Genomic DNA, 11485 nt, shown 5'->3' with positions numbered 1-11485 from the left:
TTATTCCTCTTAAAATCAGGAATAAGGGATCTTTTGGAAAAGGCTTTATTTTCCGAAAGATCCCCGTCTAGACCGGCGCTTTTCTCCGGCAAAGCCCCGAGCCGGAAAAAAGCGGCAGCCATGTTTATGCAAATGAAGCAGGGAAGATTTAAATCCCCGCTTCATTTGCAATTGTGCTGTGGCTAATCTGCATCCCTTTTCCACAAAAGGGGTGCAGTCTGGACACAGCCTGAGGGAGCCCCTTCAACTTGGAAACACTGATATAAAATATGAAGCCACTGGGAAAGAGCAACCGCAAACAGAAAAAGAAGTCTGCACTTTAATCAGTGGAAATTAAATAGATAAATGTTTTATTTTGTTTTCTACAGGGCCACCTCTAAAAAAGACATCAATTCAGGATTTCTGAAAGTGAGAGAGAAGACAACATAACTATATAGGCTTCAATCCTGTTCACCTTAACATCATATACTTGGGTAGTGTAGACCAAATGTAACTATTACAGAAGGCATGTTTACAATTTAATTTTAAACGCATTAGGATGAATTTGGTGAGCCTTGGATTTGGGCATAATCCAAATCTGGATTGCTGTCTTCCCCTCTTTCCATCTGGGAAGACAGCTATAAGCTGTTAAAAACTGAGGAGTGATAGGAAATCAATGTTCCCATAATGTTTTTTAAAAATCCCCTTGTAGAAATTTCAACTCCTTTGTTAGGATAATAAAGAACTTGAAGAAAAAGGATGTCCTTATGGTAAAAGCTCTGAACTAGAAGATCTGGTCTCTGTTTAAAAACTAGATCCACTCACAGATACTAATAATTTCATGCACTTAATGCTGAAGTGAGGTTGAATTAACCCTTGCGTAAAACTGTCCAAGTAAATGAAAGAGTTCTCCCACCAATCAATCTGCTACCTGTTGGAGAGTGGGGTTAACTACATTATCAGGAAAACCTTTTATGTCATTCTAGCAAATGTCTTCACTATGGCACTACACCAGCACAGCTACAGGGCCATTGGTGTTCTCCGATGAGTGGTTTGTCACAAACTAATTAGGGTCTGATCTTCAGAGGTACTGTGCATTGACTAAGTATTGTGCATGCTCAGCCCTCAGAACATCAGGCCTTGAATTATTCAGGCCTCAGTTTCCCTTCTGTGGAAAAAGGGAGTACATTGCTCTTGTGAGGGTAATTCATCAATGTTTGTAAAGTGATTTGAGATCTTCAGATGAAAGATGACAGAAAAATGCAAAATATACTAGTGCATGAGAATCTAAGTGAAACTAACTCATTAGATTGTTATTGTCCAAGCAGAAAAATAAAAGCAAGAGTCCAAAAATAGAATAAAGGGTAAAAAGTCAATGAGCATTTTATGCAAACTTTTTGGACCAGGAGCAATGTCTTTCACCTGTTTACAATGTGCTGCTGGGTTGTAGCAGGCTGGGTATGAAAACTAATACTGGTCTTCCCCCTTGCAATAAATAATCTGAGGTATCACTTCCAAGGGAGGGGAGGAATTTTGTTTTAAAAGCTTCCTTTGTAAATCTGTAGCGTTGGCAACCCTTGCACAACTCGTCATGGCAAGAAAGAGACAGCGCTGAGTTTGGTGGGCCCTTGGGCTAAGGGGTGAAGCTGAGCAAAGGAGTGGGAGGGAGGAGGCGTAGAGAGATCAGTAACAGACGCCCAGAGAGGCAGGCTCTGGTAGCTGCACTTCTAGCCCTCCTCCCTCAGCAAACCTCGGGGCTGCTCGAACCATCGCAGTTTAGTTCAGGCACGGCCCCTCCCCCCGCCCAGGGTTAATTCCCCCAGGCTAGCTCCAGCCACTTTGCTTCTCCTCCCCCAGTAGGAACCCGCTGCCTGCCCTGAGCAGGAGCCAGCGCAGAGCATGCCTGGAGCTGGGAGAGGAGCCCGGCACAGGAGGTAACGTGTCTGCAGGGCTCCGCAGCTGGCGGGCAGAGGCTGGGTGGGGAAGGGGGCGGCAGGCGGGTGGAGCGCGCACGTGCAGCAGCGCTGGCCTGTGCTGGGGGGCGGGCAGCGCCAGGGCCAGCCCGGCCGGGGGTGCAGGCGGGGAGAGCTGCGCCCGGCCCTGATGGGGACTCCGGGGGGCTCTGTCGTGCAGGGGCTGCGGCGGCCCGTAGTCGCAGCAGCGATGCCCCGCAAGGCGGAGAAGTTCCTGCAGATCGCCCCGCACTCCCTGGCCGTCGTGCTGAGCTCCGGGGAGGGCCGGGAGGACGCGGAGCGGCCGCCGCGGGCGCTGCCGGGCGAGGGGCCGCCGAGGCAGCAGCAGCAGCAGCTCGGGCGCCACCACCTCGGCTACGAGATCTTCGCGGACTTCAAGCAGGAGAACATGCAGCACTTCTGGAACCCGCGGGTGACGGCGGCCGTGGCCGAGACCTTCTTCCTGGGCTGGCTGGACGAGCAGGTGCTGCTGATCCAGGGCAAGGAGGAGCACCTGGAGGCGCTGCGCGAGGGCTGGGCGCGCCGCTCCCTCAAGCCGCCGGTTGGCTTCAGCATCAAGTGCCTGGGTAAGTGCCGGGCTCGGGGCAGGGATGGCGCGGCGCCGCCTGCTGCCTTGGACCCGTTTGCCAGGGGGCGCCCCCCCGGGAGGAGTGGCTGGGGGGTAGCCTGTGTCTACACCGCCTCAGGGCGGCGCCCTTGACCCCTCACTGCGCTGTGGGGTTTGTGCCTCTCGCGGACAGCCCGTCCCGTCCTCGGCCCCCGCGGTGCTTCTGTGCCGAGTCACTGACTTTGTGTCTGGGAGGAAGCCTGTTGAACCTTGCTCGTGTGTGAAATATTCGCTGCAGTGTGGCCTGAATGGCAACATTTTACACCGCGAGCATGTTCACTGATTCAGCCACCTTAATTCTAAGGCAGCGTTTCTTAAACTTTTTGAGACAACGGAACACCAAACAATAGTATTTTTTTTATGCGGAACACCTATGAAAGTGTTTTATTTAACAAAAAAAAATTGTCAGACAAAAAACAAAAAAACAAAAACAAAGAGGTCAGGACACACCTGTGAGTTGTTCACTAGTGTTCTGCGGCACGTACCTTAAAGAACAGTGTTTCTTAAACTAACTTGGATTCTTTCCCCGCACCAACTAAAACGCTGATCACAGAATCTTTATTACAGTTTAAGAAACAAAACCTGAGGCAAGGGACGATCCTTATGATGTTCCCTTGCGCATGTGCTGCTTTCTTTCATGACCCTCCCAGCCTTTATAACATTGGAAAAACAGTCTCCCTGCTCCCAGTGCACGTATATCAACAGCTCTCATCTGCTCTTATGTACTTAATTAATGGCAATACTACTGTGTGAAAATTCACTACTTTTACTTTGATCATAGGCACACTTAAATAGTGATGTATACACTGAGTTTTTATGTACTTTACATAGAGGAAAGACCTACAGGCACAAGGCAGAACAGAATTCAGCTCTTCTCTCCATAATGGTATTGGAGCAAATGTTTGTCTTTCTCAGTAAAACAAGCACATATAAGTCATAATACTTACAGCTGCTGATCCAAAGCCCATTCAAGTCAGTGGAAATCTTTTAAGTAACTCAGACAGCAAATAACTCAAGTAAAATAATCCAGTGTTTAATCATTTTTCTTACTAAAATCAGCAACTAATAGCCATACACAAATCTGTGGACATTTGGATTGGACAAGCTCTAACAAATGTAGAAGTTAAAAAAAATTCTGTATGCTTGCCCATTCTGAACTGGTATTGTATATCAGAAGAGCATGTTTTAACCTAATTTTTTACAGTGTTTTGTAGGGGAGTGTAATGCTTTTATTCTGTATTTTCCACTGTTTCTGTCACCAGCACAGCTCTTCTCTCTCCTCATTCTCTTCTAGAAAACAGGAGCACAAGGGTAGACAACTGGTGTGTTAAACACTGTACCATCCAACCTAGAACATGGTACTTAAAAAGCTGCAGTCTTTGGTGGCTTTTTCCTAGAGGTGTACTTATTGTTGCTCCTGCCAGTGATGTTCCCCAATTGTAGGAAATTCCGGGTCAAAAATTCTAGTCTGGATAAGGCTAAAACGTGTGTGTTTGTGTGTGAAAAATGTGAGACTCAGTACATGGGAGGAGAGGATGAAAAGCAGCTGGAACTTGCTGATCCTGAACTATAACTGTGGTTGATATTAAGATAGTGTACTATTGTCTTAACCAGTTCGTTTTCGCCTTAATTTTCCCTCAAGTTCACACATTCTTCAACTGTGCATTTAGTTTTCTCTCTAATATCCAAATCAGTTTTATTCGGTTGTTTTTAATCTGCAAGCAATTCATGACTTTTCTCTTTAGTATTTGGGGTCAGAATTTCAAGTAGCACACAGGGTCTTTGATATAATTTAGGCACAACCACCTCTCTCAATGTTTTCTTATCTGCATTCAGTTCAATTGAAGGTTTCCCTGTACCAGGTTCTTCCTTCTCATATAATGGATAAACTTTTAACGCATTTCTCATTCCTTAAATTGCACAAGTCTCTGCACAGTTCTGTACTGAACAATGATAACTTGTAAAACTTGCCGTTGCCGTAACCGCTGAGTTTCTTTCATGCTGGGGTATATTTCATGGTGCCTGTATTACCTTTTATCAGAGAAGTTGCATCAGTACAAAACACACTAGTTAATGACTTAAGTATTCTGTGCTTATTCTTTATCCAACAATATTTACTGTGACCATAAACATTGTGGTTAAGTGCAATGCTTGTGTTTGAATTGGATTTTAATAAGTTTGAGTGCTGTAAACAATAGAAACTATGGACATTTCATTGTGATAGTCCATATTATCTGTATAATCGCGGTACTTGTTAAGCTTTTAAAGGGCAAACTATTTGGAAGTAAAAGCTTCAGAGAGGTAGCCAACTTATTCTGTAACAGGAAAAACTTAAACAACCAATAGTCTTGTAGCACCTTAAAGACTAACAAAACATGTATATGGTATCATGAGCTTTCATGGGCAAAACCTCCTCCTTCTTTGTTCAGTAGTTCAAATTCTCAAAATATTTTCCGCTATAGAAAAATAACGATAAGCTATAGCATTCTGGAAATTTGAGTGATTTAAAAAAAAGTTTCTTTTTAAAGTTGTATACCATTTTTGAACACACATTATTATTTTTTTAAAGTAGGCCACTGGGTGGAGATAAGCAATGAGCTGGAGGCAGTTTGCAAGAGTTAGGTCCTGGCAGGTAGCCAGTGCCTTATTTACCTGTGCATCTGGAAGTATGACTGTTTGCAATTCACATTAGCTGCAGATTACTGTTCCCGACCAATGGGAGCTGCAGGAAACAGCGCAGACTGGGACACTGCTTCCTGCAGCTCCCATTGGTTGGGAATGGTGATCCATGGCCAATGGACGCTGCAAGCAGCTGTACCTGCAGATAAATGGGAAAATAAAGCACCAGCAGCCCACCAAGGGCTAACCCTGGGAAACTGCCTCCAACCCATGGGCTACTATTGTCCACCCCGGCACAGGGGCTTCTAGTAAATTCAATAACTATAGTAGGCTCACATTTCTTGAGTATCTTCCTCTTCAAAAGAGTGAAGTTATTGTAAATTAGACATTTAAAAATGTCTATTGCTGTTTGAAACATTAGTTACACTTAGTTTGAGTCTGTTTCTTCCACTCATTCCTCAGGTTCACTTATGTCAGGCTTAGTTAGTAGGAATACCAGGGGCCAAATCTGGATCACTAGATACTTTTGAACAGACCCTGAAATCTTTTTATTTACTTGTTATTGTTTCTTTTATTGTCTCTGGAGCCTGGACTTTGACCATACCTTGTCGAAGAAATGTAGTCCTTGACAAAAAATAATTGACTATCTGTCCCTGACTTACTTTGTAGTAGCTTCACAACAAAAAGATGAATATATTAAGAACTTGACAATTTTTCAGATGCTCCTATAAAACATTATTAAATGTGATTAGTGGCATTTGAATTAAGATTTGACCTTTAATTACACAGCTAGAGTAGTAGTCACTTAATTACAACAGAAATATTCCATGGTTTTGTAATCTGCACCTAAAAAAAAAAACACACCAAAAGACAAAAAACCAAACCCCAACACATTGTAATTTGGGTGTTCCTGGTGGCTTGGGCTAGTACATGCCATAATAGGAATTTGTATGGTAAAGAAACTAAGGATTGCACTAGGGGTGAATTCCTTTTACAATTTAATAAATGGTCTTTGAAGCAATAATTGATGTCTATCATGTTTTAATGCCTTTTTGTAAGAGAGAAATCCTGCATTTATGCAGGATTTATGCCTATATTCTAGGAATTAGTGACTCTTTCTGAATTTAAAGAGAGAGAGTGTATTGTTTTCAGTATTTGTTCTAACTTGCTAGAGTACAAGGAATTAAGCGGTGGCTTGCCATTGTGTGTTGAGGGAGTGAAGGGCAATTTAGGAACTGAAATTCTGATGAGTAACTTCCAGGTCCTAGGGTAATTTCCAAACTGAAGCCCTTACAATTTCACTTACAAAGGGAAGACCTAGTTTCAAGGTTTTATTTACAGATACATGTTATATCCCTTTCTATAGTCAATATGGTTGTGAAACAAACTACTTTTTCTTTGTTTAGCAATTCTTTACCTCTTGTGCTTTTTACAAAAGGTCCCCAAAAGAGCTTACAGAGTTATGGGGATGCTGTCATGTTAAAAATTGTGTGTCTGTTTAAGGCGTTTTCTTTCTGGTGCAAATTGCCCGAGTAAAGTTATTATGGTAGGGATTAGTAATCCGCTGGCATAGCCCTCCACTGCTCTGTGGCCACAGTTCATTGTTCCAAGATAATGGCAAACTATGGCCACTGGGAACTGTGGGGGGCCATGTCTGTAGACTCTTAGCATCAGCAAAATCTTTTGTGGCCGGCCAGTGGATTCCCTGGCTGAGCTGAGAGCCAAAGGTTGCCAACCCCTGTACTAGGGGGAACAAAGTTTACATGTTTTGTATTGCTTAAAATCTGAAGATCTATTCTAATTTAATACAGTGTTTTGGGAATTATTATGTCTCTCCCTTATGCTCCCTATTGAGTGTTTAATTGCTATGTAATAATTATATATTATTGTAACATTTCATAGTTTAAAATAGTCATAGAGTTGGCTCCCATTGTGCTAGTCACTCTACAACATACAATGAAAGATGGTCCATGCCCCCCAAAGAGCCTACAATTTAAATGTAATACAAGAGACAACAGATTGTCAGATGGGGGAGTATGATGAAACAGTACTTGTCACATGATAGGCAGTGGTCTCAGTACACCAGAGAAGGGGGAGCCAGGGGTGGGATGCTAGAAGAGAGGTGACATGGTCAAAGCAATGGGCTAGAAAGTAATCTTGGCAGCATCATTTTGAATGGATATGAACAGGGCAGGAGTGCATTTGTCAAGGCTGGGGAATTCAATGATCAGGGCAAAAGCCTGGATGCAAATTTCAGCTGGTGTGAATTTATAGAAAGGTAATTGCTTCAAGATGTTATGCAGACAGCTTTGGCAAGATACAGCTGAGCCTGGAGGGACTAAGCCCATGGCAAGCCTTGCATCTTGAAAGTCAACTGATAGGCCTGTTTTCCCATATTTGGCAGAAATTCTCTCTTACCCAAGCCAACAAAGGGTGTGTCTACCTCGTAATTAGGAGGGTGCTTCCCACTATGGGTAGATACCTGTGAGTTCTGCTTAAGCTAGCACTGGAAAATAGTACCCGGGTGGGACTGTGCTTAGGTGACTAGCCTAAGCTGCTGCATGTGCCACTGCTGCCATGCTGCTATTTTTAGCTATTACACTAGCTATGTCCAAACTGTCTATCCATGCTGGGAAGCATCTTCCTCACTGCTGTTTAGCCATAACCAATAGTGTTGTGATGGGTAGTATAGGTAATCCTCTTTTTTGGTGGAAATGGGCTCTGATGCTTCAAAAGGGGAGAGAGAAATGATAGGGAGGTCTCGCATCAGGCTGGGAATTAAGACGAGTTGCTCTGAATTCCAGTAGCCAGCAAAGGGAGGTGGGAGAGTCCATGTGTACACCCAACATAAAATAGTTATATTTTTATTTTAATTTAAAAAATGGGCCAGAAAGCTGTTCCTTATCTTCACCTAACCTTTGGAGTTTCCTGATAGGGTAGATCAGCTCTTACTGTTGTTTTGTGGTTTCAGTAGGGTCAAAGCAGTGTGGTACTCTGGTGGGAGGCACAGGGAGCAGACCAAGTCTAGGCTTGTGTATGGGAGGGGTAATGGTAACATTTTCAGTTTCATTTTGGGGTGGCTATGGCATTTCAAACTCTGTAGCACCAAGGGTTATTAGATGGAGTTCTAGAACTCTGACATTACTAATCTGATGCTATGATTATGCAGAATTAGAAGTGGAATGTAAACTGGTAATTGAATCCTTCCCATAATATGGAAATATAACACTTGTTCTGAAGTTTAAGTGCCTTGCTCAAGTGTAAATAACATGCATTTTGTGGTTTTATCTGATGTTCTTTTACTTTTACAAAATACCTGAACCTAAAGTTTGCATATGATTTAAACCCCCACCCTAAGAAAGCATAACTCAGCAGTTGATATAAACTTTGAAGCTACAATTGGAATGAATGTATCATGGTTCCTGTATATGTGGTATTTTTAGTTACTATAAATAAGATGGGAAGGACTAAATTTACACCAAGTGCATGAGTTTGACAATTTCAGACCATTTGTACATAGTCACGCATGTACTGTAATGCTTTTAGAGGTTTGAAGTCAAAGGAACTGTACTGCTAAAGAGGAGGTAAATCAACAATCAATCATAATTTATAATTGGTGAGTGGATATTTGGGAACAGAATGGAAAAATCTAGCTAGAACTTCAGTGGTTTTTGGGTCTGAGGCTGGAGCTATTCGATTGCTTTGGAAGTGATGATTCAGAGAACATCATGAATACCAAGGGCTGCTCAGCGACTGTGATACAGTAATAGCATTGAACACTGTTGCTGTGGTTGATCTCTGTACTGTCAGTTACTTCTCTCTGCCTCATCAGGTAGGCAGGATAGCCATGTAAGTCTGTGGAACACAGTGGAGACAATTCCTGCTAACAGCTGTCGGTTTAAAAAAAAACCCTTTTTCTGGACCTTTGAGGAAGAGAGTTATAACTTTCTTCCCCACACACAAGATTGGTGTGCATGCGTGAGAGAAGGCTGTGTGTGAAGGAGTGTTGGAGGGATTTGTTACCTTCTCTCCCACTGATTATTCCAGTACAGGAATCTCCCTGTCCCTTCCCTCACTTCCTCCACTGCCATGAGCTGGAGGTGTTTCCTTTCTTTCTTCTCTATGCTCTCACATGAATGTCATGCACAGTTGTGTGTGAGAGTCTGGAGAGGCCACGACAGGTGATCAGAATTCCCATCTCTTGTATAATGTAGGTGTTAACATTGTGCAGTCATTATAGATGCACCCTTGTTTGTAGAGTTTAGGTGAAATTATTTAGATTTGTGGTGGTGGTCTGAGACCCAGAGCTACCTTGTGAGTTAAGGTATCAGGGTTGGGATTGGAGACAGTGGTTCAAGAGATTATCTCATAGATACTAGCCCTCCTCCTCACTCCCCTTCTGTCCTAAATCTGATTTGTCAGTTTTATAATGTGTTCACTTTTTTCATTATATTCCTTTGGTATATATGGTCATGCCAATTCTCTTCCAGAATTTGATCTGAGGAAGTGGGTCTGGCCCACGAAAGCTCATCACCTAATAAACCATCTTATTAGTCTTTAAAGTGTTGCATAGTCCTTTTTTTTGTTTCAGCAAGATCAGACTAACACGGCTACATCTCTGTTACTAGGAAAAGGGAGTGAGAAACTTCTGTGTTATGCGTGTGAGAGAGAAACTAACAATAAATGCACAGAAAAGGAGGTGGTATCTGCATTGTGTCCAAATATTTCTTTTAACTCTCCCAGATTTAAAAAGTAACTTTCATATATTCTGAAAACATCATAATATCCAGTTCAAGAGCTGGTGGTGAGACTGATATTGTCAGTGATCTGCTGGTGAGTGCAAACTATAAAATAAATGAATGTAAGGTGTATGTATGATTGATTGTAATGTCCAAGTATTCTGGTCTGTGCTATAATGTAGGCTCCTACCCTGCTCTAGTGTAGTACAAATAGGCTAAGAACATACTTAATATTGTGTTTGTAATGTTTGTGTCTCTTAGGAGTGTGATTTTTTTTCACACAGATCTTCAGTGCTTCTGTTGAGTGGCTTTCTTACACAATATGGTTATATTGTAATAGCTTGTAAGGTGTGTTGAAATTTCTGCCTTGGCTGGAGAGAAAGCTTTGGAAAACATTTGAAGATTTGGAGCAAGCTGAGTCTGGTATACTAAGGTGCTGATGAGGAGACCTTACAGGCATGGCATTAATCATGTTTGGTAGAACTGATTGCAAGCTTTCATGTAACTTTGTAGTGTTCTGTAACTTGAAGTCTTTGAGTGTTACAAAATTAATGATAGAATAATGCCCCCTATTTGACACTCTTTTCATTTGCCTCTATTATTTATTCTGTATCATCCTTGATGCTGACCTCTCCTTCTTTCATGTCCCCTGTGCCAACACAAATCAGGACTATGCTGTTTGTGTGTTTCCACCTTAGCAGACATCTTTTCATGTCTTTATCTCCTCTTGCGCTGTCTGTAACATCCTCCTTTATTGCTGATGCCTGAACTTTGTTTGGGTCCTCAACATTAGACATGTTTGAAAGGCTTCCATACATTTTATGGGATGCCAGGCCTTTTCATTATAAGGATTATACTAACAGCAGATTTAAAAGACGTTTCTAACCTTACAGTAATAACTCTCTTGGTTATGCCCAAAAGTAGGCTTCCCACGTAGAAACTGAATTTTCAAGAATGTCTGTGCAATAATTAAACTAGCACAATCCAATCTATTGGAGGTATTGTCCATTGTTTATATGCTACCATGCATAACTGTGGAGAGGTTATTGTAACAGCTTTTTTAGTTGAAGCTAAGTGCTGCCATTCTCTGCTTTTGCCCTCCCAACAAACAATTAACACCCCACTAATTTAGCTTTAGAAATTCTTTCACAGTGATTTTGTAGTCATTAGTGGTTGACTGTAGGATGTGTAGGCTACTGGGCATTTAATGCTTTTGATTTATAGCTAGTCATAAAACATGTTTTCTTTTTCTTAATTATCTCCTTTAAACTATGAAAACTACTTTTCAGTGAGTGTGTGTTGGGTTTCATAGTAATAAAATCTCTGAGAAGGAGATTAGCACACACTCCTATGCACCTTTTGTGTGCCTCTTGGTATTGCCATACAAACTGAGGTGATTTTGGCAGATTTTTCTCCCTTCCTCCTGAGTAGTATTCCCCAAATAACTTTTATTTCCCTGAAGCATTGTTTAGGATTTTTTTTTAAAAAATATAATGAGTAACAAGTTGGGGTGAACTTTTAACTTGACAGTATGATGAAGATGCTTACAAAGTTGTTGGAAGTAAGAT

At 42.1% G+C, this 11485-nt stretch overlaps 1 protein-coding gene across 4 annotated transcripts in view; it reads left to right on the top strand.

The window, feature by feature from the left end:
• Positions 1-358: 358 nt before the first annotated feature.
• Positions 359-11485, top strand: part of STOX2 (storkhead box 2) — a 223898-nt gene continuing 212771 nt past the window's right edge. For 2 of the 4 annotated variants that reach the window (XM_075930283.2, XM_075930281.2), the window contains exon 1: positions 2403-2518. Coding sequence is in view for 2 of the 4 variants with exons in the window: in XM_089777901.1 (XP_089634027.1) it covers positions 2143-2518 (376 nt within the window). In the remaining 2 variants the exon portion in view is untranslated. Of the gene's footprint in view, positions 1914-2112; positions 2519-11485 lie in introns of those variants that run through there. The other 2 variants (XM_089777901.1, XM_025188239.3) reach the window with 2 other exon arrangements.

This window comes from Pelodiscus sinensis, chromosome 4 (assembly GCF_052426305.1).
Source record: "Pelodiscus sinensis isolate ZL-2025 chromosome 4, ASM5242630v1, whole genome shotgun sequence".
In the NCBI taxonomy this organism is placed as follows: Eukaryota; Metazoa; Chordata; order Testudines; family Trionychidae; genus Pelodiscus; species Pelodiscus sinensis.
This window is presented reverse-complemented; position numbering and strand designations above follow the sequence as displayed.